This window comes from Pleurodeles waltl, chromosome 12 (assembly GCF_031143425.1).
Source record: "Pleurodeles waltl isolate 20211129_DDA chromosome 12, aPleWal1.hap1.20221129, whole genome shotgun sequence".
Taxonomy (NCBI): domain Eukaryota; kingdom Metazoa; phylum Chordata; class Amphibia; order Caudata; family Salamandridae; genus Pleurodeles; species Pleurodeles waltl.
The window spans coordinates 218,927,939-218,955,320 of record NC_090451.1 but is presented as its reverse complement, the minus strand read 5'-3'; the positions used below and the strand labels follow the sequence as shown (position 1 = coordinate 218,955,320).

Below are 27,382 nucleotides of genomic sequence, written 5' to 3'. Positions count from 1 at the left end.
TCATGGTAAACATATTAGGACCACGTTTCCATAGAAAAAACATTTTTTGGTTTATTACTTTGGTGTCATTTGACGAATCTTCACAAAACTTTCAGAAATTTTTTCTTCAACCTCAGATCTTTTCTGGAAAGTTTTGGGGTGATCAGTCAAGTAGGAGCCAAGAGAATAAGAGTGCCACTGAGTAATTATAGTGAGGACCACGTTGCCACTGGAAAATGTTTTTTTGGTTTGCTTATTACTTTGGAGCCGTTCTATAGATCTTCAATAAACTTTCCAAAAAATGTTCTTCCACCTCAAGTCTTTCCCGGAAAATGTCATGGTGATCAGTCTAGTGGGGGTCTAGGAAAAAGAAGGGTCCCAAAATGTATTCTCTCATTTACTTTTCCATAGGAAATTAGACACATCTACAGCCCAAACGACTGAACAGAAATGCACAAAATTTTGCCAAAAGCAAAATCTTGGCCCAGAAAGTATTTTTTTTAGGTTTTGCCTACAGCACGCATGCGCTGTCAGAGAATCTATAAAAAAAGCTTTACTGTTTCTTATCATAGTTGGCTCCCAAGTTACTCTCATTTCCTTGCTTCTCATTGGTCAGTGCCTCCTGCTGCTTCTACTTTCTTTTTGGTTCTTCCTGTTGTCTGTTTATCCATGCAGATTGGAACAAGTATAGTTTTCTGTCCCTGCAGTCAGTGTCCTTCCACTGGTTACCACTTGTAGAGGTACTTTTAAAAAAAAATGTATAATCTAGCACTTCTTAAGAGTGCTTGTGTTTGCAGGCACTCACTACCCATCTGCATCTCTCCCACCCCTTCTCACATCCTTGCTGTTTGCTCTGTCACTTCCACTTTCTCCCACTTTGTTGTTGCTTTTTTTTTCTACATTGTAATGGACATTGTTCTATACTGGAGCAACATAAACAAACCACTTCAGCACCAGTCTCTATCATCCTATGGGGTGTTGTTTGCTATCATTTACTTCACTGGGGGTTATCGCTCCCCACCACGAGAAGAATATATGTGGTTTTTTTTACATACCGCACAGCAGCGCGGGCTTCTGTGCAAAATGGGTTAAAGTAAAAAAAAAAATGAAAGCGCTATGACATGGCCAGCATAGACCAAACATGGCGCTTTTTTCTTTACTTTAAGCCATGCTGCACATCAGCTGGCAGTGCTGTGCAACATGTTAAAATACAACATTGACAAAGCCGACAGATCTCGCATAGGAGAAACCAATTGGCATTGCCAATGCTTGTTGTTATTTCGTGTAAATCTGTTTCAGTACATTTGGAAAAACTGAGGTTCAAAATGTTGTATATATCATGCTGCAAAGGAGCTGCGAAGACAACAGATATCAAGATGAAATCTGATTGGCTGCCACCACATCAATGATGGCAGGCATTTTAGGACTCGGGACTCAGTACCCTGTGGTGAAAATAAGACAAAATAAAACCATACACAGGGCCAGGGTACCCTGCCCACTTGGCCTGGTGGGCCAAAAACGGAATTGTTTCCCCTTGGCGGTGCAGATCAGCAGAGGATCCATGGCTAAGATTAAAAAAAAAAAAAACGAAAAAAAAAAAAACACAATACACAACCAGGAAGGGCTGGGGTGGTGCAGTCTTTAATAAAGGAAAAGGGGTGCAGAAACGCCCCCCCCCGCTGAGCCTTCCACAGGCCCCGGGGACCCCATGCTCCAGGACTGATTAATTATTATTAAAGCCTTTGACAGGGCCCTCCTGGGCATATACATATATATATATGTATATATATATATATATATATATATATATATATATATATATATATAGTGGAGTGGGGTGCACAGCCCCTTTTCTGAACAGGCACTGAAGACCCCATACCCCGGGGCCTGTAATTTACAAAAGGGGAGGTGGCACATGCAACCCCTCCCCGACCCTGGGGATCACATCCCCTAGCACCTGATTCAGCTGCAGTGTCCTGGGAAGTCCATCCCCTGGGACATTGCTGTTTTCTGCCTGGGAGAATGTGGGCATACCCTACCTGCACTCTCGTGTGGAGAAAATGAAAGTAAAAAAATGCAGCTTCTGCCCGGACAGGGGAAAAGGAATGGTGCCGGCTCCCGCCATCACCCAGTATGGTGCAGGCAATGGAGCCGGTTGAGATAGTGGTGGGTTCCCCCATTGCCCCCAACAAAGCCCACTCCGTGCACTGCTAATTACCTCATGTAGTACATCACCAATGACAAGTTCAGTGACATCACTGATAACATCACAGCAACAGGCCCAACAAAATGCCTCCTTAACCTGCTGGAGGAGGAACACTACATTCCTGCTTCAAGCTCATATTATACTACGTACCCTTCGCCTAAACAAAACAACACCACCACTGACACACCATTTCTAAACTGCCAGCTCATAAATGCTCGATCACTCTCAAAAAACATCTACGACCTGCTCACAGACACACAACCTGACTTACTATTCATAACTGAATCCTGGTTGGGAGATGACATGGCCCCAGTGTTGCACGAAGCCGTTCCTCCTGGCTATCAAACCATCACACAAAACCGTATAGGCAAGAGAGGAGGTGGACTAGCTATTATATTCAAACAGGCATTGAACCTCAGTAAAACAGACAACATCTCCACAACATCTCCATACAAGGATGTGAAGCCCTCCTTACCAGCTGCCACCCTACTCCAACTTCCTCCTGTAACTTTCTCATCCATTACAGACCTCCACCTAACAACTCCACATTCCCAGATGCTTTTCTAGACACAGTCTCAAACCTTATTACACTATACTCCAACCTATGCATTCTTGGGGATCTAAACATTTGGTTTGACAAACCCAATATGCCCCATCCAAAAGCTATCACCACTGGCCTAGTCGCATTGAACCTACATCAGATTGTACACAATCCCACACACATCGCTGGACACATCCTAGATGTCATTTTTGCTAAGCCTGAACTAGTTATTCATAGCATCAAGCCAATCACTTGGTCAGACCACCATTGGATAACTTTCCGACATACAACTCCACAAATCAACACACCCCACAACTACGTACATACATACACCTATCAACCATGGAGCAAACTCAATTTGGATGACTTAGAAACACAACTAACAGCCAACACAGATCTAGATACAATCAATTCTGTGCCAAAACTTTATGAGTGGCTACAGGAAGCTTTTGATATCCTAATACCACTCAGAAAAACTAAACACGACAAAAGAAAACCAACACCTTGGAGAAACACAGAACTTAAAAAGATAAAGCAACAAATCAGAAAGTTGCAGCGGACCTGGCTCAAAACAAACAACAGTCAAGACAAACTGCAGCTACACAAACTTAACAGAATATACAAATCATCAATCAAAAAAGCTAGAAAAAGGTACTACTCAGACAGAATTCAAAATGCTCAATCTAAAACCAAGGAATTTTATAAAATTCGCAATGAATTTCGAAAACCTACAGGTATGGAAGGAAGTCATCCCACTACTCAAGATTTCACAAACAAATTGGCAATTCACTACACAACCAAGGAAGACACATTGGACTCCTATTTAAAACAGAAGAAAAACATCAGCACCAACCCCTTTCCTAAAATACCTTCTAAGAATAAACCAACCCAACCTCTAAAGTCCTTCAAACAAATATCCCAAGGTGAATTTATGGATTTGGTCAAAGCAAGCAGACCTTCCGGTTGCCCTTCGGACCCCTGCCCACCACAAATCTTCAAGAACATTCTTTTATCTACTTCTGCTGCCATACCTGTAAGAAGAATCATCAACAACTCTTTAACTTCAGGAAATTTTCCTGTAGACCTGAAAAAGGCATACATACGACCGTTATTAAAGAAAACAAAGCTAGACCCGCAAGACCCCAACAACTACAGACCAATCACAAATGGGCAAATTGATAGAAAGAGCAGCATTCGCCCAGATGTCACAATTCATTGAAGACAATTCTATACTTTCATACTTCCAAACTGGATTCCGCCCAGGAAGAAGCACTGAATCGGCACTCATAGCAATCTGGGATGATCTTAAAAACACAGTTGACCGCAATGGAGTTGCTACACTACTTCTCTTGGACCTCTCTGCTGCCTTTGATACAGTTGACCATGACACCCTAATTCAAAGACTCCACGAAGCCGGCATACAAGGGATTGCTCTCGACTGGATTACTTCCTATCTTCAAAAAAGATCTAATATCATCCACTCGCCCCCCTTCTTGTCCGAACCCTACCTCACAAAAGCAGAGGTCCACCAAGGATCAATCATCTCACCTTTTGCTTTTCAACATCTACATGATATCTTTACCAGAACTGATCAATGATTTCCATCTCACATGTTACAACTATGCAGATGACACACAAATACTACTTAAATTAGAATGCCCCAAAAACATTGAAAACTCACAAATCTTCAGTTGCCTCAGAGCCGTTGATCAGTGGATGACCTTGAGCCATCTCAAACTAAACACCTCCAAAACAGAAATACTCATATGTGGTGACTAGAAAATTTATGACCCCTCTGTGAGTCTGGCCTGACGATCTTGGACCACCTCCTCAATTATCAAAGGAAGTTAAAAACCTAGGAATCACCATGGATTCCAAGTTAACTATGAATGCCCAAGTGGACAAATTAGCACGAACAAGCTTCATCACCTTGAAGACTTTACGACGCATCTTCCCCCACCTCAGATTTCCACACAAGGTACAAGCTACTATCTCGCTTGTACTATCCAAACTGGATTATGCCAATGGCCTCTACCATGGATCATCTCTATTTATTATGAAAAAACTACAACGTATCCAGAATTCCGCAGCCAGGCTACTATTACATGTAAAGCCGCAAGCCCACATCTCCCCTGCCTTGAGAGCACTACACTGGTTACCCGTTGCCAGAAGATGCACTTTCAAGCTGCTTTGTATCACCCACAAAGCTATACATGGAACAGGACCGCTTTTTATCAGAAATAAAATAACCAAATACATCCAACAAAGAAACCTCCGCTCAAGGTCGGCACCCCGCCTTAGAAGACCACCATAAGAGAAAAAGACTATAGGTGGTACATCCTTCTCCGTTCAAGCAGCCAAACTATGGAATTCATTACCCCCAACTAGAGGAGCCACAGATAACTTTCTTGTCTTCAGAAAACTACTCAAGAGTTGGCTCTTTCCTTCATAACCACCATATTCAAACAACTATGGACTGCATATGCCTATGTTGATAAATATTTTTTTCTGATTATGTGTATATTTCTAGTTATGTATAGTTCTTTAGAAAATATGTATCGCTACTATGTCATAACAATAAAATACACACACTCTCTTTTAACCTGTTTAACTAAGTATATTTACCCATGGTTCTAATTATGTATTGTATGTGCATATGTGTGTGTACTCATGTGTGTTTGTATGTGTGTGTGTATGTGTGTATGTATATATATATATATATATATATATATATATATATATATATATATATATATATATATGTGTGTGTATATGTTGTTTCTGTGCTTGGCATGTTCGTGGGTCATTGAATGGCTCCTGGGTGGGTTGTTACACTAGATATCTATGAATTCCTGCTCTCATCTTATCACACTTATCTACCCATCATCATATGTCATGTCTCTATCAAACTATCCTCCATTCCCACTCTGACTCATCCCAAATCCTTTCTACTACTTTCATCTCCTAAATACCTCTGCCTAAGCTCTTCCCTCCGCTTCCACATCTAACTCACCTCACCAAACCTCACTCTACTACCGAGACCTCCCACAAAACCCTACTAAATTCTCCCTTATTTATCTCACCCTGCTACTATGCTCTCCCTAACCCTTCCACATACTCTTCCCTCCTCCATCCCCCTTTACTCATCCCAAGCCTTTGGGTTGAGTAAATGAAGGATATACTCCCAATTAACACTTCTGGATTTCTTTCCTTCTCCACCCCTCCATTTCTCCAATCAATCTAACTAACATACTCTCATATCCGCGGCTCAAATTAACTCTTAATAATACTAAAACTGTACTCATTATTTCCCGATACTAATCCATCACTAATTCTTGTTGGATTCCAGAGTAGCGTGCTACTCACCGAAAAGCGCTTCGACGCCTCGTCAGGGGTAGTAAGCGCTATATAAATACTATTACAAAAAATTTGAAATTACATCATTGATAACAATACTGTGCATGGCAGGGGTGTGAGTTATACTTACTTTAGGGCACGGCTTATAGTTACTTGGGATAACTATAACTGGTGAATTTCATTTTTTTTCCATTTACAACAGTATGGTTTAACTGACAATTTCACCTAAGTATAACATCCCTTTAACCTTTGTTTTTTCAGTGAATCGCAAAGGTATTTTCAGTGTATGATGACATATTATTACAATTCCTACCTAAAACATCCCTATAAAAAACCTTTGTCTTTTTCAGTGACTATATATATATATATATATATATATATATATATATATATATATATATATATATGTATAGACATACATATATATGTAAATAGTTACTGACCTGTAACTCCAGTTCTCTGACATTGAAAACCTTTATATAATCACATGCTTGAATCATTCCCCTTCGACAGGCTAGGAATCTTCGCTGCATTGATATAGCAGTAATCATTGTAAAAGTATACAGCATGCAGTATACAATGCAATAGGGTCACAGGCCTAAACTACATAGTATCTTTAGTAGAACCTCATTTGACAGAACCCAAACTTCAGCCCATGAAATGGAAGCTTAAGCTCATCTATTCCCCGAGAGGCTACCACAGCTTACATTTCAAAGCACAAGTGTGAGAATAAAATACAATGAGCTTCTGACCGGGGAGGAGGAGGAGGAGGGTCGCATGTGATGTAAATATATGAAAGATATCAATCAAGGAGAACTGGAAACATGGCAGCTGCTCACTAGGGAGGCTTTAGCTCCTTAAAATAATCACCCGTTCATATGGCATAAATTTGGCACTGTGCCCCCTCATCAGCGCCAGAAACTACAGCAGGCAGTAATGAGATGCGCGGTGACACCACCCGACTGCCCTCTACCATGAATATTTAAAGCAATAGCTGATGGTAGCCCAACAGTGGCCTTGATGGCGAAAGTGCTGAGCCGGCGCAGTACTTTGTGGCAGGGAGAGTGGGCTGGCTGACAGAGGACTCTGACCTCTTGGTCAGGTGAGGAGGTGAAGGGAGAGGCTGCTAGTCGAGGGTAGACCGACTGGACTGACACTTGTGCCCTGCAGGCGGGAGCAGTGAGCGCGGCCGCCAAGGGTTGAGGAGGCCCAGAAGGTCAGTGGAGGCCTGGGACAAGGAACCTGGACAGGCAGGCATCGAGTGATGTGGTCTGGCGCGGCAGACTGCGTGGCCTGCTGTTCACACCTGGACATAATCCCCCAGAATGTACTGAGCTGTGCCTGATATCTTCCGCCTCCCCAAGCTGGGGCAAACTGAAGTGGTGAACTGGACGTGGTGTGCTGGCTGGTCCTGACAACCTGGGAGAAGTGCCCCGCTCCGGCACTGGTGTCGCCCCAGGGTAGCTGAAATTTATGAAGTGTGCTTCTTGAAGCACTGTAGCGGGTCGAGAGGACAGTCAGCAGGGCCCTAAGCCTTGGGGACTAGCGCCTGGCGCAGATCTCCCCCAGCCCCTCAACCCATGAATTGCAGGTGCGACACGCCATAACGCACAATCCCTGTCGAAGATGGAAGAAGGCGGAGGGTCGAGTTGAGGGGCCGGGTGCCTGCCTGTTCAGCCTGCCTATTAGGCTGCCAGGGCCCTCCGCTGGGCCCACATGAGTGACCAAGCCCAGAGGTTGCACCAGGGTGCTGATGGATGCATGAGTGTCAAAAGGCCACAGGAGAGGGTCCCTACCCCCGCTTAGCCCCACCTCCTGGCAGGCAGCGGTGATTAGCATTCCTTCAAACGCATCCTACGGACCTTGCGGTGGTGGGGGTCCATCCCAGTTCTTGGCTCCAGCATGGTGGGTGGCAATGGGGGGCAAGCTGACCCAGCAAAATAAAATGGATAAATATGCAATCCTGTGGCGTCCCTGTGAGAACTGGAGACTACCTCCCCAGACGCTGAGTCGGAAGCAAATACTGCAATACCAAAGCCAACTCTCAAGGAAATAATGTCAGCCATTCAAGGGATTAAAGGAACTCTAGAACCCAAAATACATTCCAATGTGGTGGAAAAGTCCCTGCAGCAGGCTGATGTCAACAAGATCAACGTAAGAATGAGAGACACTGAAACTAAACTGAACAAGATCGGGGACTCAGGCAACTAGTGGACCTCCTGCAAAAAGACAATGCCTTGATACAAGCCAAACTAGAAGACATGGAGGGGAGATCTAGACAAACTAACCTACACTTGATGGGGGTGCCAAAGAGGGCTGAGGGCCCTAGTGGGGACCTCTTTGTAGAGCACTTCATCCTTAACACTCTTCAACCTCAGGCCCTCTCAAAATTATTTTCTGTGTAGAGGGCCCATAGGGCGCCCATGCCACCGCCCAGACTGGGTGCAACCCTGAGAACATTAATTGCTTATATTTTCAATTATAAGGACGTTATACTCCAGGCGGCCCAACCAAAACCGGCTTTGAAATTTGAGAACACTACAATCAGTCTCTATCCAGACTTCACTCTCAAGGTTCAAAAACAAATACATGATGATTGTTCCAGCCAAGTAACATTTCATTGCAGAGGGTAGAACCTGGCACTTCACTACCCCTGAAGAGGCCTGAAAGGGCTGGTGCCCAGCATCCCACAATCAGAAACATAGCGACACCACTAACGCTGGTGAGTGCAACAGTGGAGATGCAGTGCGCCAACTAAGCCATCCCCCCATGGAGGTAGCATGGAGCGGCATTGAGCCCAAGCAAGGCTTGATTCTGGAGACTGTGGTGACCAGAGGGCTGTATGTGGTTGAAGGCTCATCTGTGACTTATTTCTTACATCGGGGAAGAGGCTGACTTATTTGAGATATGCAGTTGACTGTATGACACCCCAGGAGTGGAGGCAAATGGACACTATGTTTCAGGTGAGGTTTACCAGTGACTCCACCTGGTTGGCTGAGCTCTCCCCCAGTTAAGAGTTGTACTAGCATTTTATATGGGTGACAGGCGCTCTTCAAGTTGGGAGGAGGAGGTCAGTTCTGGGCTCAACACCCAGAGTGGCAGGGTGGGGAGTGTTTATCAATAGGGAACGTTCAATGTTCATGTTGAAAGGCAGACATTTCATATGTTTCATACTACATGAGTTCAACTCCGGGAGCGAGGGTTTGCACTCAGAAAGAGAACAATTTTCTACATAATGCAGGAGACTCAAGTGCCAACTGGATCTCGTTGTCATCTTAAACTAATGCCCTGGAATGTAAATGGGCTGGGGGATAGGCTGAAGAGAGGTAAAGCTATGCAATATATTAAGCAATAGAACCCCGACATACTACTACTCCAAGAAACTCATCTTCTGGGCAGCTCATGTAAAAGCATGTCTAGATGTGGCTAAATGATGTGGGCCTATGCGGGCTTCACGTCAGACTCCCGTAGGATTGGCATACTAATTAAAGTCAAAGCCCTCGTTCACTCACCATGAACCTGGATGGACCCACAGGGTAAACATGTGGCCCAATCTGGGTCCTGGGATGGCATAACTATAAACATCTCTTCGGTATATAGTCCACCACAACACCATTAGATAACAATCCCAGCATTGAGTGCATTATTGCTGCAGCAGCTGGTGGGCATCTTGAGTATGGGTAGCGATTTCAATGCGGTTATGTTTGAGGCTATAGAACGACAATCAGCCGTACATTGGTTAAGGCCCGACACCACTCTTGTCTCCTTTACGAAAGCCCTTGGTCTCACTGACATGTGGCTGCTCCAACACCCGGAGGAATGTCGATATACATTCCTGTCTGGAGCATGTAATAGTTTATCAAGGACTGACCACATATTTACACAGCACTCTAACATAGCCAGAATAGCTGAAGTTATACACTTGGCCAGGTGTATCTCCGACCACTTACTGGAATGGCTAGAGCTTAGGAGTGACCGTGGGGGCATATAGGACTGCAGTCTATTAGTGCATGGCATCTGAAAGATGAGAAAGTTATGAAAACGTTGAGACAATTGACTGAAGTGTATTTCAAAATGTATGTGGGGTCAGTAAACTCAAGAGATAACGCAATGGGATGTCTACAAAATTGTGTTCAGAAGCCAAGCGTACTCCCTCAGCGTGGGGAAAAAAAGGAGACAGGGGCAAAACTAGACCGGTTAGAGGACGAAATTGAAGACCTAGATACAACAGGCCCTAGCAGTACAACTGAGGCAGACAACCATACACTTAGACTGAAGCAGAAGGAATATAGGCCCAGAGCTGGGCGCTACGAATAACAAATGACGGGGGGAGATGAAAACTAACCCTGACAAAATAGCAGAAGGATTTGCCAGTTACTACACTAATCTTTTCTCCACCAGGGGGCAAAATTACATACACAACATCCAAGCTTTCCTTCATGATATTAAAGTTCCTAGTTTATCACAAAAAATTACACAAATGCTGGCTCGTAATTTCCAGCCCAATGAGATTGAACAAGCCCTCAGATCACTCAATTCGGGGAAGGCAATGTGCCGTAATGGACTCCCCATTAAGCTTTACAAGGGCCTGGGGAGCAAAATAGGGCCCTACCTGCTAAATGTGTGACTGGAGGCCAAATCAAAGGGCCAACTCCTGGTGGACCAACGACATGCAACAATAATAGTAATGCACAAGGCGGGGAAACCTCCCTGACCGATGCAGTTCCTACAGACCGATACTGCTCCAAAACACAGAGATAAAAATAATTGCAAAATTACTGGCTAAAAGACTCAGACAGGTGTCATATCCTTGACCCACCCAGATCAGCCTGGCTTTATGCCAAATAGAGGGACCAGGCTCATCCTTTGTCGCCTTTTTGGGGTGATGGCAGAGGCAGCAGACAACAGTGTCCACGGTGGAATTTGCAATGGATGCCTCCATGGCCTTTGACACGCTTGATTGGGATTCGATGTGTGCAGCGCTGGAGAGTCTGGGATTCAGCCCCAACCTAATGGAATGGATCCCTCTTCTCTAAAAGGGCCCGATAGCCCAGGTCAGGGTGAATGGGGTGGTGTCTCTCACATTTTACCTACATAGGGGGAACAGACAGGGCCGCCCAGTCTCCCTACTGATCTTCTCTCTGGCTCTTGAGCTCCTTATTGTGTGGGTTGGGGGAAAGCTGGGAGGAGCGTATTTCTTTATACGCAGATGATATTCTGTTCTATGTTACAGGCTCCCCCCCCCACAACTATATTTAGACTGATACAGATCCTTCAAATCTTTGGGAAATGCTCAAGATACACAGTTAGTTGGGACAAGTCTCTCATGCGTTTGGTCACAGGTCCCAGACCTCAACTGTGGGAGAATATATTTGAGGAGGGGTGTAAGTGCTTGAGCATATATGCAACAAAAATCCCCAACCTTTTTATTGCAAAAACCTATCATCTATACTATACAATGTTCAAAATTATGACGCTATTGAGAATGATCTATGCCCTCCAGAATACCCGCTTCTTGGTCCCCAGGGAGTTCTTCCTCAAGACGGAGGCATTGCTCAGACTCCTTCTCTGGAACAACAGCCCACCACAAATAGCTCTCCAGAAATTAACACATGGAATACATGTCAGAGGTATAAGTCTACCAGACACATGGTAATACAATTGGGCCAAGCGAATAGCAGTAATTAGTGACTTGGCGTTTGCTGCATTTGCTGCTTGGGAGGAGCGGGCGGTGAGGCTAGAGGGACTGGCCTGGCGGAGGGAGGACTACGTGGAGCATTGTACAAGGCAAAGAACTTGAGGCGGCTACTAGTGCACATAAAGTCAGTGGTACATATTTTTAGGGGAGACTACCGCCCAATTAAGACAAACCGAAATGACGCCTCTCTGTGTGAGCAATATACTAACTGATGTGGGGAAGCTCTAGGGTTTTTTGACATAGGATTCTATTGGAATATCTAAACCAGGAGACAAATAGAAAGGGGGTGCATTGCTTATGCTAGCCGAAATGCAATGCCAGTATAAGCTGGTGCAGTCAGAGACATGCAAATATATCCAATTCAGGCAAGCACTGGCAGCGCACATCCCCAGGGGCTCAATGCTTGAAGGCTCCTCCCCACTGGAGGACAGCATACTATCAAAGCCGCTGCATAAAGGGGTGATTTCACTAATATATAGAAAGCTTGTCAATTACGCCCCTGATACCCTGCAGGAGCTGAAGGCTAAATAGGAATTAGAGGTGGGAGACTTTGAAGATGGGGAGTGGGAGGAGGCCACGGAAGCCTTCAAGGAAATTGCTATTAAGACGGGTTTCGGCTGGTGCAATTGCATGTACTGCATCGATCCTACTATTCCCGCACTGCCCTCTATGCCACAGGAAAGTGCCCCACGGAGAACTGTGCAACGGGGTGTAAGGAGGAGGGTACATTCTTCCACGTGGTGTGGAGGTGCACCAAGTTACCGCCTTATTGGACTGAACTCTGAAATAATGAGGGTTTCAACAGGCTGACTGATACCAAATACAGCTAAATGCTGTTTGTTGAACATCTGGGGAGACAAACCCACACCCAGGAAAAGCAAACTATTGGATTGGGAGCAGCTAAAAGGGATATATCTCGGAAATGGAGGGGCGGGACAAATCCAGGAGGCAGAAGAATGGAAAAAAACCACAGACTGGTTCATGTTGGTGGAAACACCAATCTACCAAAACATGGGCTACCCAAGAAATGAGAAAGCATCTGTTCCCCATAGCAGGAATACAGACAAATAATGTGAAGAGTCACTAGGCCTAGGCTCCACTGCCATAATTGAAGCTACAAAGGGCAATGCATAAAGTTCACCATCTAATCTTTCCAATTGATTGTCTTGATTGTGCAAGCATTATGGTAACTACTGTAAACCCTGCCAACTGCTATGTTTTGTTGTTTTATGTTTCGTTTTGAAAACAATAAACATTTATATATTTTTTTAAATGTTGGAGAACTTGAGTTACAGGTAAGTAACTAATTTTGTCTCCAACATTTGATGTTTTACCTATTCTCATGCTTGAATCAGAATAGCAAGCAGTACACATAATACAATAAAACAGAGCAGGAGGCAGGTTCACCTTTAATGGAAAAGGTTTCCCAGCAGTGCCTGTCCCACTGCTGCATAAGCTTCTGGGTCCACATCTAGCCAGTAGTGCTTTGTGAACACATGCCAACTCCTCCATGTGGCTGCACAGCAGATGTCCTTCACGGACACATCAACATAAAGGCCCTTATTACAACCTTGGCAGTCTGTGTTAAAGCGGCGGTAATACTGTCAACAAACCGGTGGTAAAAAAAAAAGGGAATCACGACCATGGCGGAAACCGCCAACACAGATAGCCACTTTAACACTCCGACCGCCACGGTGGTAGAAACAATCATCGCGTCGGTAACCACCAACAGACAGGCGGAAGACAATGTGCCGCCCACTGTATTACAAGGCACCAATCCGCCACCCTTTCCAGGGCGGTACCAACGCCATCAAAAGCACGGCGGAAACAGTACTTAGAACGGAAACCACTCACCTCTCGACACCCAACGAGGAACCAGGACGCCATGGAGCCCAAGTTACAGGTGCTACCAATGTTGGTTTACCTCCTAATCTACCAGGAGCAGCAAAGATGGCGGCGGCGACCACAGTCAGTACTGCACCTAGTAAACAGGGGAGGGGGGCAGGGAAAAGAGAGTGACACACACACGCAATACGCAACACCCCCACCCTCACCCACAACACCATACACACAGATACATGCCGCAACATTACATATACACCCCGTAACCCTCTGGAAGAACGCAAGGACAAAAGGAAATGATTGTAACAAGTGTAATCATCTAAAATTCAGATATGGAAACAGGTCTGTAACAGATCAGTATATACAAATATGTACAGCAACTACACAAGTCTGGATAGTGTTCTATTCGTTGTCCGTGGACCAGTGGTCCCAAAATGCATGAGCGAAGCCCACACATGATACCTGCCTCTAAACGGAGAGAACACTGCTGGGGCTTCAGGTCGGAAAAAACAGGCACCTCAGGGGGAAGGGGAGGGGGGCACCTCAGCCGGATGAAGGGACGACGCCACTGCACCACGAGGGGGCTCCATGCCCACTGTTTGGTCCTGGGGAGTGCAAAGCCACAGTCTCAGAAGTCTCAAGTGGGTGGGTTGCCCACTCTTTGGTCCCGGGGAATGCAAAGCCACAATCTCATAAGTCTCTCAAGTGGGTGGTTTGCCCACTGTTTGGTCCTGGGGAGTGCAAAGCCACAGTCTCACAAGTCTCTCAAGTATGTGGCTTGCCCACTGCTTGGTCTTGGGGAGTGCAAAGCCACAGTCTCACAAGTCTCTCAAGTGCCCGCTGTTTGGTCCTGGGGAGTGCAAAGCCACAGTTTATCTAGTGGATCCTTTTCTCCACTGGTTCTGGAGGGGGCTTAGTGCCCAGAGTGCTTCATCCTGCCAAGGACTGGGGTAGTGGATGCTGTTCTCCACTGGTTCTGGAGGGGGCTTTGTGCCCAGAGTGCTTCACATGGTGTGTGACAGTTCCCATTCCCGCACCTGGGTGTCAGAGCCATGAGATTTCCAGGGAACAGGTAGCATTATACTCCATGGAGGCAGAGACACACTCCACCCTGCGGCGACTCAGCCTGCCAACTGCTGGTACTGCCAGTACTGGTTGTGGTGCCTCATGTACGCTGTGCAGGGTCCCAAACATCTCCTGCAGCCTCGGACGACTGCCCACTGGGGATGATGTCCATGTCGGCTGTGGTGGCACAGTCTGAGTACGTCGCGGGGCAGGTGGCGGTGGTTTGCGGCGGTGTCAGAGGCGGACATGCTGGCAGTGGTGCATGTGTCAGCACCTGTGGAGGGAGACACCAGGACGTCTCCTGCAGCCTCGGACGGCTGCCCACTGGGGATGATGCTGGGGACTAGAGCAGAGGCAGCAGACGTGCAGGTGGGCCTGCAGGTGGCGGTGTCCACCGTAGTACAGGTTGCTGTTCTGACCTGCAGAAGAGGTGTCACCAATCCCTCACCCTGAGGCTCTGTGCCCTGAGCTGACTTCCCTTTAGCCTTGTGTCCCTTCCCCACCTTGGAAGTCACTGCTGGGACCTTGGCACTGTCCTCTTTTGTCTTCGAGGAGGCCTTGCTGCTTGGTTGATGCGGCTTGCCCTTACGGCATGTTGTCCCCTTCACCTTGGCAGGTATTGGAATAGGGTGATCCTTGGCCTCATTAGGTGGCGCACTGGCAGCACGGATTGGTGCGGCCTGCTATGTTACAGGACTTGCAGGGACCGAAGTGCTGGAGGATTTCGTGGCTGAGGTGCTGGGCTGGGATCTGGACATCCTGGCCCTAGGGGAAGGATGGGGGAGGTGTAGGGAAGAGGTCAAAGTTAGCGTGGAAATGTTTTTTAGACACATTGGGACGGGACAATGGAGGGGGTTTGGAAGTAGATGAAGAGGTAGTGGTTGTGCAGGGTGTACGTCTGCTGAATTTAGGTGAAGGTGCATGGACTGGAGGCTGTTGTGAGGTGGATGGCTATTGAGTGGGTGTGTGCCGGCGTTTGTGTAGTTTGGGAGGAGGGCTCACAGACACACTGGGAGAGGACACAGTGGACGTATGAATGGTAGTGAGGGTGGTGATTGCACATGAGCAGTGTGTGGTGAAGGGCGTGCTGGTGATGGAGGAAGTGGCTGAGGATGTAGTGCATGCAGGTGGGAGTGGAGACGAGACTGGGAGGGAGGGGGAGGACGTGGAGGAGGGGGACACAGTGGAGACAGTGGATGTTGGTGTGTCTGCATGGGGATGGTGTGTGTGTGAGTGCCTGTGGGATGTGTGGTGCTTATGTTTGCCATGTCCACTCTTGTGTGTTGATGAGTGTGCATGCTGGTCTGATGGTGTGCTTGGGATAGGCTGAGGTACAGGGGATTGGGTCTGCGTAGTGGAAGTTGGAGGGGGGAGGCTGGACACAGGGACAATGGCTGCCATCAGTGCTGAGGCCAGAGCCTGAAATGCTCTCTGTTGGGCTGCCACGACAGAATGAATGCCCTTCAGGTATGCATTTGTTTACTGCAAATGCCCCTCGACACCCTGGATGGCATTCAAAATGGTTGATTGCCCAACAGTGAGGGATCTCAGGAGGTCAATAGCCTCCTCACTGAGGGCAGCAGGGCGACTGGGGCAGGGCCTGTGGTGCCTGGGGCGAAGGAGATGCCCACCCTCCTGGGTGAGCGGGCACGGGAAACTCGATGAGGGGCTGCTGGGAGGGCGGTGCTGGTAGGGGGGTTGGCGGTTGTACCTGTTGTTGCAGTGGGCACAGAAGTGCACGCCACCACAAGGGAGCTCCCATCAGAGGAAGAGTCACTGTTGCTGGTGTCTCCTCCTGTCCCTGTCGAGGAGCTCCCCTCGCCCTCCGTCCCACTGGTGCCTTCAGACTCTCTACATTCACCCTCCTGGGCCATGTGGGTTGCAGCTCCCTCCTGCTCCGGTGCCACTGCTCCTCCGCCAGATGATGCTAATGCACACAAGGACAGGGTGACAAAACAAAAGGGGGGGAAGACAGAGGAGAGACATGTTCAATGCCTGCAACAACACCACCGTTGGCAGACACAACACACAGGGATCAGCCCTATGCACTAGGGCATGCACTAACAGTTCAGGGGAAAATCACATGCCCATGGTGGACTGTGCCTATGCCCATTTGCTGCACACCTGAAACCCACAGGAGTCTGACTAGGTGTAGAGGGCCACTACCACTTTTGGGGTTGGACTGGCACTGAGCCTGCCTAACAATGGATCTACCCTAGCACGCTTGCCCTGCCCTAGGGGAACCCACACCCCCCTTCCCACTCCCAGAAACCTCATAAAGTGCGCATAGTCAGCTGCATGAGACACTACTCACCCCCTTGTGGCTGCTGTGATGCCCTCAAGCGCCCATCCAAATCCGGATATGCCACCGCCAGGATCCGGTACATCAGGGGGGTCATGCTGCGGCGGGCACCCCTTCCACGTTAGGAGGCCATCCCCAGCTGGGCCTCCGCCGTCTTCTTGGTCCAGCGGCACAGGTCCTCCCATCTTTTGCGGTAGTGGGTGCTCCGTCTATGGTAGACCCCCAGGGTCCGCACTTCGTTGGCGATGGCACGCCAAATACCCTTCTTCTGGTGGGCGCTGACCTAGAGGAAATGTAAAGTAGGAATGGATTTTACTCCCCGTCCGGTTATTCTTACTCATTGGCCACAACCAACCACCCCGGCGCACAAACACATACACTGACCATCCTCACATGTTGGCCACTGCCCACCCCCCTGTATCTTCCATCGACGCCACTCCATACATTCATGTCACATCCATCATGCTCACAGTGTACTCACCTGTTTGTCTGGTGGACCATAGAGTTGCGTGTACTGGGGGAGGACCCCATCCACCAGTTTGTCCAACTTCTCCGCAGTGAAGGCAGGGGCCCTTTCCCCAGACACTGTAGCCATTGTCGTTTCCAGACTCAGGTCACAGCAGCACTTGCAGTGTAGGTCCTTTCCTGTTGAAGGTCAGGTAACAAGTGAGTGAACAGATAGAAAATGGCGGTCACGTCTGCGGCGGTGCATACCGTCACCGCCGGCGTACATCGTCATTGCCTCCTGGAACCCATAGGGCCCAATGATAACCAATGCTGAATTGCGCCGCGGTCTTCGGCCGCTTACCGCGATGGTGTACAACGCCAGCGCAGTTACCTCATTTCCCCTTGTCCCTCCTTACAGGTCAGGCAGCCATCATTTCAGGTGGCCACATGGCAGGCCAACTAACTGCGTCACAGAAGTTTTGTGCAGGAATACGGACATACAACACTAAACACAGATTACATCACATTTGCTCTAAACACCCTTGTGAAACCTCTGTGGTGTATGACCCTCTGCTCACCCTTCTCCTCCATAGGCCACGTCCACTGGGGCAGATGATGAGATGGCGTCATACTCCGGTATACAGACCCCTGGTGGGCCTGTCGACAATGGAAGACAGACACATCATCATCACCTACAGACTTGATCGTGCAACAATCCATGAACTGTGTGCCCAGTTGGAGCCAGACCTGATGTCAGCTATCCGCCATCCCACATCCCCCCTCTAGTGCAGGTCCTGTCAGTACTCCATTTCCTGGCCAGTGGGTCCTTTCAAACAACAGTGGCCATGGCATCAGGGATGTCACAGCCAATGTTCTCTAACGTGTTGCCCAGAGTGTTGTCTGCCCTGCTGAAACACATGCGCAGCTACATCGTATTCCTCCAGGTGGAGGATTTGCCCACAGTGAAAGGTGACTTCTATACCCTGGGACATACCCCCAACATCATTGGTGCCATTGATGGTACACATGTGGCATTTGTGCCCCCGCAGAAATGAACAGGTGTACAGGAACCGCAAAAGCTACCATTCTATGAATGTGCAGATGGTGTGTTTGGCAGACCAACACATCTCCCCTGTGAATGCCAAGTATCCTGGCTCAGTGCATAACGCTTACATTTTGAGGAATAGCAGCATCCCTTATGTGATGGGGCAACTCCAGAGGCACCGTGTGTGGCTAATAGGTGAGCCCAAGGTCCCAACACAGATCACATAGGTGTCTAGCTATGGTAGAGTCCCTAATGGTTGGTGTAAGTCTCACAGTTGTCCCTCTATATTTGCAGGTGACTCTGGTTACTCCAACCTGTCATGGCTACTGACCCCAGTGAGGAATCCCAGGACAAGTGCAGAGGAACGCTACAATGAGGCACATGGGTGGACTAGGAGCATAATTGAGCGTACTTTCGGCCTCCTGAAGGCCAGGTTCTGGTTCCTCCATCTGACAGGTGGCTCCCTGTACTACTCACTGTAGAAGGTGTGCCAGATCATTGTGGCATGCTGTATGTTGCACAACCTGGCTTTGCGATGCCAGGTGCCTTTTCTGCAGGAGGATGGGCCTGATGTTGGTCTTGTGGCAGCTGTGGAGCCTGTGGACAGTGAAGAAGAGGAGGCAGAAGAAGATATTGACAACCAAAACAACATCATCATGCAATACTTCCAGTAAGACACAGGTAAGAGACTGGCACTGTCCCTCTCATATCAGACTACTGTAGGATATTGCATGATTCTGCCTTTTTGCCTCTGTGTATGGACCCTGACAGTACACTTTGGCTTTCCATTTCACAGATCTGTGTATCACCTTCTGCCTTCTGTTATGTTTACTGCTGCCCAACAACTGTCTAACATTGGTATGTGAAAATGAACATTAACATTGCTATTTTTCTGAAAGTTTGCAATAACACGTTTGTGAAAGTACAGACTGACTCCAGATTGATTTGTGATTCAAGGGTGTTTATTTCTGTGCTAATAAGTGGAGGGGGCTGTGCAATGGGCTGGGGTGATGGTGGAGGAATATCCATGGCGGAGTCCAGTCTATTGCCATCACATGTGCATTGTCCAAGGGGGCATAGGAAGTGGAGTAATGGCAGTTGAAGGCGGACAGGGTAGCAGAGTGGGACAGAAGGGTGACTATCAGGCGAGTCCTATATCCTGGCGGAGGTCTTGGCAATGTTCTCTGTCTTGGGCCTGGATCGCAGGGACCGTTTGCGGGATGGTTCTCCTTTTGCAGGGGGTGGGGTGCAGATGGCCTGTTGGTCCTGTGGCGGGACCTCCTGTCCACTAGCGCCGGCGGAGGTGGAGGGCTGTTCATCGTTCAGGCTAGTGTCAGGGGCCCGTTGGTGTGCCTCTGTGTCCCTCATGGTGTTGGCCATGTCTACCAGCACCCCTGCAATGGTGACCAGGGTGTTGTTAATGGACTTCAAGTTCTCCCTGATCCCCAGGTAGTGTTCCTCCTGCGTCCGCTGAAACTTGGCCAGTACCGTGCCCATGGTCTCCTGGGAATTATGGTATGCTCCCATGATGTTTGAGAGTGCCTTGTGGAGAGTGGGTTCCCTGAGCCTGTCCTCCCCCTGTCGCACAGCAGTCCTCCCAGCTTCCCTGTTATCCTGTGCCTCTGTCCCCTGAACCGTGCGCCCACTGCCACTGACCCCAGGTCCCTGATCGTCCTGGGTTAGTGGGTTTGCCTGGGGTCCCTGTAGTGGTGGACACACTGCTGATTGAGGTGTCCTGGGGACAGTGGCATGGGCCCACAGGGTGGGTGCTGTGGGGGTGTTTACTGAGGGAGGAGGGTCTGTGATTGTTCGTGACAGTGGCAGGGGAACCGACTGTCCTGAGGTCCCTGATGGGCCGGCTGGTCATCTTGATCCAGGCGTGCAGAGCTGCTGTCGTCACTGTGGGCCTCTTCTGTGGGGGGACTGGATATGGCTGGCACCCCCTGTCCAGTGACGTTGGGTAGGGGTCCTGTTGGGGTGTAAATGAATAGTTATTGTATCTGTGTGTGCCCTCTTGTCCAATGTGTGAGTTACCCTCTACTCCTGTGGTTGGCTTATTGTCTTTGGCCTCGTATGATTGTTAATTTTGGGGCCTGGGTGAGTATCTGTACTGGACATGCTTTGGTGATGGGTGTCCATGCATTGGTGTGACATGCAGGCCTTGATATTGGGATGTGTGGTTTGTGATAGTGGGGTATATGTGGGGTGTTGGGGTGATGGGTGTGAGGGTAGGGGTAGGAGTTTGTGATGGCATGCAGGTAGGTTGGGGGGATATAGTAGTAAAGATATGACTTACCAGAGTCCTGTCCTCCTGCTACTCCTGCGAGGCCCTTAGGATGCATGATTGCCAAGACATGCTCCTCCCATGTTGTTAGTTGTGGGGTAGGAGGTGGGGATCCACCGCCAGTCCTCTGTACTGCTACCTGTGTCTAGATACCACTGAATGCACCTTCCCCCGTAGGTCGTTCCACTCTTCCTGATGTCATCCCGTGTTCTTGGATGCTGTCCCACTGTGTTGACCCTGTCGACAATTCTCTGCCATAGCTCCATCTTCCTTGCAATGGATGTCTGCTGCACCTGTGATCCGAATTGCTGTGGCTCTACCCGGATGGTTTCCTCCACCATGACCCTGAGCTCCTTCTCAGAAAACCTGGGGTGTCTTTGAGGTGCCATGATGTGGTATGGGTGATGTGTGAGGTGCTGTCTGTTGTGATGTGTTGGGGTGTGTTGTTTGAGGAGCGTGGATGTTGTATGAGTGATGGGGTTGTGTGCCTATGGATGCTGGTGTTGTGTTTGCTATTCTCTCTTTCTGGGCTTCTTCCAAACAGGTCGTTGTAAGGGGTTGTGGGTAATGTGGGTGTGTGTTTTATATTGGATTTGGTGTGTGGGTGTGGTGTGTGTATGTGTGTCAGGTGTGTGTATTATGAATTGTCCAATGTGGTTGTGTTTTGTAAGTGTGTGTGTATTTTGAGCGCAGCGGTGTGTACTGCCAATAGATTACCACGGTTGAATGACCGCCGTGTTGATTCGTGGGTCGTGATAGTGTGGGCGTAGTTCTGTTGGTGTGACAGTGTAGGTTTTGCTATCGCCAGTTTATCACTGACCTTTGGTGTGGCAGAATTGTGTGGGTGTCTGTATTGTGGCGGATTACGAGATGTGGGTCGTAATACCTGTAGCGGATTTCTGCCATGGCAACAGTATCTTGACAGCCGTCAGCATGGCGGTAAGCGGGATTTACCACCAGGGTTGTAATGAAGGTCAAAGTGTAGCAGTTGAAGCCATGGCCCTGGTGGAATGCGCCCTCACTTTTCCAAGGAGAGTGCAATAGACGTTGGCATGACAGAACCTTTTTCGACAGGGCTTGAGCTTTTCGTGATTGACTAAACGGTGTAAACAGCTGGTCTGATGTTCGTATGTCCTTTCTCTTGTCTATACAGAATCTGAGACATGTCCATAAATTCAAAGAATGTAACAATCTTTCTGCAATTGAAGATGAGTCTGTAAAGAAAGATCTGAGAATGACAGGTTAATTCAAGTGAAAATAAGTCCTAACTTTTGGAATTAATTTAGAGTTGGCTCAGAGAATTACCCTATCTTTCATGAACCGGAGAAAAGGATCCCTGATGGTGACTGCTCGATTCTCCCCCACACTCCTGGCAGATGTTAGAGCTAGGAGCAGAGCTGATTTTCAAGAAACAAATTTTAAGTCTGCTTTATGTAGAGGCTCAAAAGGAGGTAACTTTAGTTGACTGAGGACTGTGTTACGTTCTTATTGAACTGGAGGGTGTTGAAGAGGTGGAAATGGTCTGAAGAGCCCTGTATCAGTTCTTCTAAATCTAGAGCTGGGCCCTGACAGAAGGATATTCAAGTACACTCTTGGCTAAATTTAACAAAAATGGAAGGATCTGAAAAGGCTTTATTTGAAGTAGATGACGACCATTTGTCCTGCACAAGACACAAAAATGCTTCCATTTAGTGTTGCAATTCCTATTAGTTGCTGGAGCTCAAGACTCCGTCAGAATCTGTTTACATTCCTTTGGTAGATCCAAATGGCCAAATTCTAGGCGGTCAGGTATCATATTGTCAAGTTCAGGGACTTGGGGTAGTGGTGGAGAATCTCTCATGATGTCGGTGAAGTATCCTGGGATGCACCTTCAAAAGAATGGACAACTGCACTAGCTCGCTGCACGAATACTGGTGAGGCCACGTTGGAGCAATGAGGATCAGAGTGTAATGGTCTATTTTTGCCTTCCTCAACACCCTGGGGATCAGTGGAAAAGGAGGAAAGACGCAGTTAAATATCTTGGACCAACTGATTGAAAGAGCATTGTCAATCCTCCACGGATGCCAGAACCTTCTTGCGATGCACAGGCATTTCTTGTTGTTCAGAGTGGCAAAGTGATCAATTGTCAGGTGACCCTACTGACTGAAAATGTAATCTATCTGTTTCTTTTCTGCCCACCACTCGTAACAATAGAACACTTTTTGGCTGGGTGTGTCCACCTGATCGATCTGGCAGCCTTGTGTCTATCCTGTGAGGAACAGCCCAGCTCCACAGCAGCTGAACGTCTTCTAAAAGGATTTTGGACCATGTTCCTCCTTGCTCGGCTATGTAGAACATGGATGTTGTGTTGTCTAGGACTTGACTGACCACCCTGCCAATCTGGGGAGGAACGCCTGTAAACCTAGTCGTATGGTACAAAGTTCCAACACATTTTTGTGGTGCCTCTTGTTTGCATCTGGCCGGAGGCCTCTCTCTGGTTATAAGTTCGTGCAGGTGTACTCCCCATCCATCCATGGCCGCATCTGTAGTTTTAACCTTTCAGTTATTGGCAGGAAAGAAAGACCTACATTTAGGTTTGCTGGGATCCTCCACTGCATTAAAGTTTGTTTCAAGCTCCTTGTGACATGGACTGTATATTCCCATGACCCTTCTATCTGTTTCCATTGCAAATCCAGTTCTTGCTGAACAGGTCTCAGAAGGAGCCTGCAAAACAGAATGAGGCCTCTACATGATACCATCAGGCTTAACTATTGGCTCACAGTTTTCCAGCAATAGTCTTTGCCTCTGTCTGCAACTTTCTCACCCTTTCCGCAGATGAAAAAGCTTTTCCCAATTAAGTAACAAGTATAACTCCCAGGAATTGGTTCTTTGTCTGGGGTTCCAACGATGATTTCTCTCCGTTCTCTCCGTTCAAAGTGAGACCCAATCTCCAGAAGAGACTGATGCAAGCATTCGTAGAACCTTTTGCTCCTTCTGTGGATGGCATTTTGACTAACCGGTCATCCAGGTATGGGAACACCTGGCAGCCTTCGCACATGAGAAAAGCAGCAACCGGAAGGAGGCAGTTAGTGAATGTGGTGCTGATTTGAGTTTAAAAGGGGGCCCTTTGAACTGGTATTGCTGATCCGCTACTGAGAATCAAAGGTACTTTTTGTGTTTTTGATGAGTAGGTATGTGGAAGAATGCATCCTGAAGGTCACAATGACTGCTTTTTTAGAAACTTGTTCACCTCACTCAGATCCAGTATTGATCTCCACTGACCTGTCTTGTTTCTGAATAGGAAGAACCTGGAATAAAAACCTTGGTTCCTTTGTTTTTTGGAGACAATTTCTATGGCTCCTTCGAAAAGAAGCATGATAATTTCCATTTGCAGCTCCTTCAGATGAAGATGATGTTCCTTTATTAGTGGACAAACTGGGGGTCTCTGGAAGAATTCCAGCATATGGCCTGATTGGACAATTTCCATCACCTATTTGTCTGATGTTATGTTCTCCCATGTGGGACCCAAAATGAAAATCCCCCCGCCCCCCAACTTCTGGGAACCAGATGGACAAGGGAGTACAAGCTTAGAGTCAAGGTCTTTTCTGGTTAACATTGTTTTGTGCTTATGAAGAACCTCGCTTACTTCCCAGAGACCTCCCATAAGACTGTCTTTGGTTTTGACTGAAGGAGTAACCTTGTTCTTTACCTCCATATTAATTGAATCCCACTCTGAAATTTTGTGTTCTTCTCGAGCCATGAAAATTAGACATCCAAATTCTGCGATACTGCAAAAGCCCTAATGCCTTTGTGGTGTCAATGTGAGTCCTAAGACCTTATAAAGCCTCACTCACCCACATGCTTGCCAAAAAGAGCAAGGCAATTCAAAGGCACATCCAGAGTCTTGGATTGGACGTCAGTACAAAAGGTTGTAGACTTTAACCAGCCTTGCCTCCTTAGTACAGTTCCTCCTGCCAGTTGGGGAAAACCTGTGTTTGAGACATTCATTGCTGCATCAATAATGAAAGAAGATGTGAGCTCCCCTTGCTTTAGGATTGTTCTTGCCGCTTCCCTCTTATCTTCAGGAATGAGTTCTAATAACGGAGCGATGTCATGCCACATCTGGCAATCATAACAACCTAGAATAGCCAGGGCATTGGCTGTCTTAATTGAGGTTGCTGCCATAGACTGAATTCTCTTTCACCTAGATTATCAATGAGTTTGCTAACCTAGTCTGGAGGATAGCTTTAATAGGGTCTTGGCTCTTCTCTGGCCTGCTGAAGAAAATAATGAATTGGTTTCATATGGCCAGTGAGACAAGTCGGAGCTTAATTCAGAGCCTTATACTTTTGCTCTAGACGAGTTATCACCGCAGGTACTGTAGTGTCTTCATTAATTTGAATCCTTACGATCAGACATAAGAATACCATACTTTTAACAGATTTGTGAGTTTGGTCTTTAAAGTCATAAAGAAAACATTGTTGATCTACAGACATCATTGGTCAGTTGAATTTCTTGGCAGCTCTCTCTATTAATGAATGCAATTTATAAATATAATCTGTAGAATCCTGTGGACCCAATTCATCATCATTTCCACTGGGACAATGAATTCCCCTCTGCTATCAAACTGTCCTCCATCGTCCTGTGGAAGCTCACCTTCCTCCCCATCCATATCTGAATATACCGAACCATCAGCGCTAACATCCTAGATGTGTTCTCTGTGCATGATCTGGAAGATGGTTTCCTAGGCAGTGGAGGAGGCGGTAGTAGCAATGGCTGTTGGGACGGTGAAACCAGCAATGGAGCTGGAACCACATCAGGTTCCCTATAATAGCTTGGTGGTTTCTCTCTCATACCAAATTGAGTAGTTTGAGACTTATAATCCTGCTGGTATACGAAATCATTTAGGATTACTCATCCTCCATTGCTTCTCCAAAATCTGGGACATATCTGAGATCCAATTGATTTAGGCTGTAAGCCGTCATTGAAGCATAATCACTATCCTCCTCTTCTTGGTCTATTTGCATTATCTTAGCGGAAGGAAAACTTGACACCTTTAATGGTGAACGAACATCTCCTCCTAAAGTTCACTGTTGACAGAGTAGTCGCTGACAGTATCCACGTAGATGGTGATTTCACTGTTGATGGTATAACAGTCACTGACGAAAGAGTCACCATCGATGGTGTGGTCTTCATCGACGGTATGGTCGGCGACAACGGTGAAAAAGTTGTTGACAATGATCTCATCGACAAAGACGCCTTTGAAGATAAGTCTTTGGAAGAGGTAATCTTCTTCAACACAGGTTGATCGCCTCTATAGTGTCTAGTGTTATACTTATCCTGTAAATTACTTAAAGGGATGGCTGCAAGCACTGAACTAAATAAATCATGGTCGGAAAACGGTATAAGTCTAGTCTTGTGCACTGCCTTAGTAGAAGCACATGCATGGGCACTTTTCACAGAATCCTCCCCCGAAGAAGGGACATCTTCTTTAGAAGGAGAAAAATTCTCTTTGCCCCTAAGGAATAATTCAAACCTCCTTTCTCTGTCCTTAAGAATTTTATTTGAAAAAGTCGTACAAATAATGCACTCTGATTCCTTATGGATAAAGTAAATAAATGTTCTGAAAATTCAGATTATCTGAGTAAATCTTGTTCTTGCCACAAGATAAACAGGGTTGAACCAGACTTCTTTTCTCTGTCAGCCATTGTGACGTTTCTCAGAACAAAAGGTCTCCCTGGTCTAGGAAATAGTAATCTTCCCTAAAAACAACACAAAGTACCTTAGTACTGAAGATAACGCTGGTTCAAACCCAGGCCGATAAAAACAGTAACAATTTCAGGTTCACTGAGGGATTAGAGCAGAGCTCTGCCAGGGGTACTCCCTCACTAACCACGTGAGGCAGAAATCTGAACTATGATGGCCTCAGGGGGAGGGTAGAAGAGCTTAAGCTTCCATTGGCTGAAGTTTGGGTTCTTTCAAATAAGGTAAATGTGCTACTAAAAATACTATGGGGGTCATTACAACATTGGTGGTAAAAGCTGCTTACCGCGTGCAGAAGACCGCCAACACACCGCCGCCGCAGTGGAATTCCGCCACGGTCATTATGACACACAGCTCGGAATCCGCCAAAATTGAGACACCCACACAAGTCTGCCACACCAAAGGTCAGTGATAAACTGGCGAAAACAAAACCTCCACCGTCACACCTACAGAAATACGCCCACACTATCACGACACACAAATCCTTGCGGCGGTCTTTCAACCGTGGTATTCCATTGTTGGTACACACCGCTGCGCTCAAAATACACACACTCTTACAAAACACTGCCACATTGGACAATTCAAAATACACACACCTGATACACATACACACACCACTCCCACACACCCAATACAATATAAAACACACACCCACATCACCCACAAGCCCCTACGACTACAATTGCGACTGAAGGCCAGAGAGAGACACTACAATCTACAACCAAGCCTTCACAGGCACACATCATCACCCACATAACATCTACGCACCTCACACAACACACCACTAAATATCACCCCACATATCACAACACACACCACCCCACACATCACCCACACCACCCCATGGCACGGCAAAGACACCCCAGGTTCTCTA

The 27,382-nt window shown here is 47.2% G+C and overlaps 1 protein-coding gene across 1 annotated transcript in view; it reads right to left on the bottom strand.

Annotated features, from left to right (window-relative positions):
- The window catches only part of LOC138267108 (blastomere cadherin-like), a 132,246-nt gene extending 106,474 nt beyond the window's left edge, over positions 1–25,772 (bottom strand). The window contains exon 1 of the mRNA XM_069215957.1: positions 25,660–25,772. Within this exon, the coding sequence (XP_069072058.1) occupies positions 25,660–25,772 (113 nt within the window). The remainder of the gene's footprint in view (positions 1–25,659) is intronic.
- Positions 25,773–27,382: the final 1,610 nt, after the last annotated feature.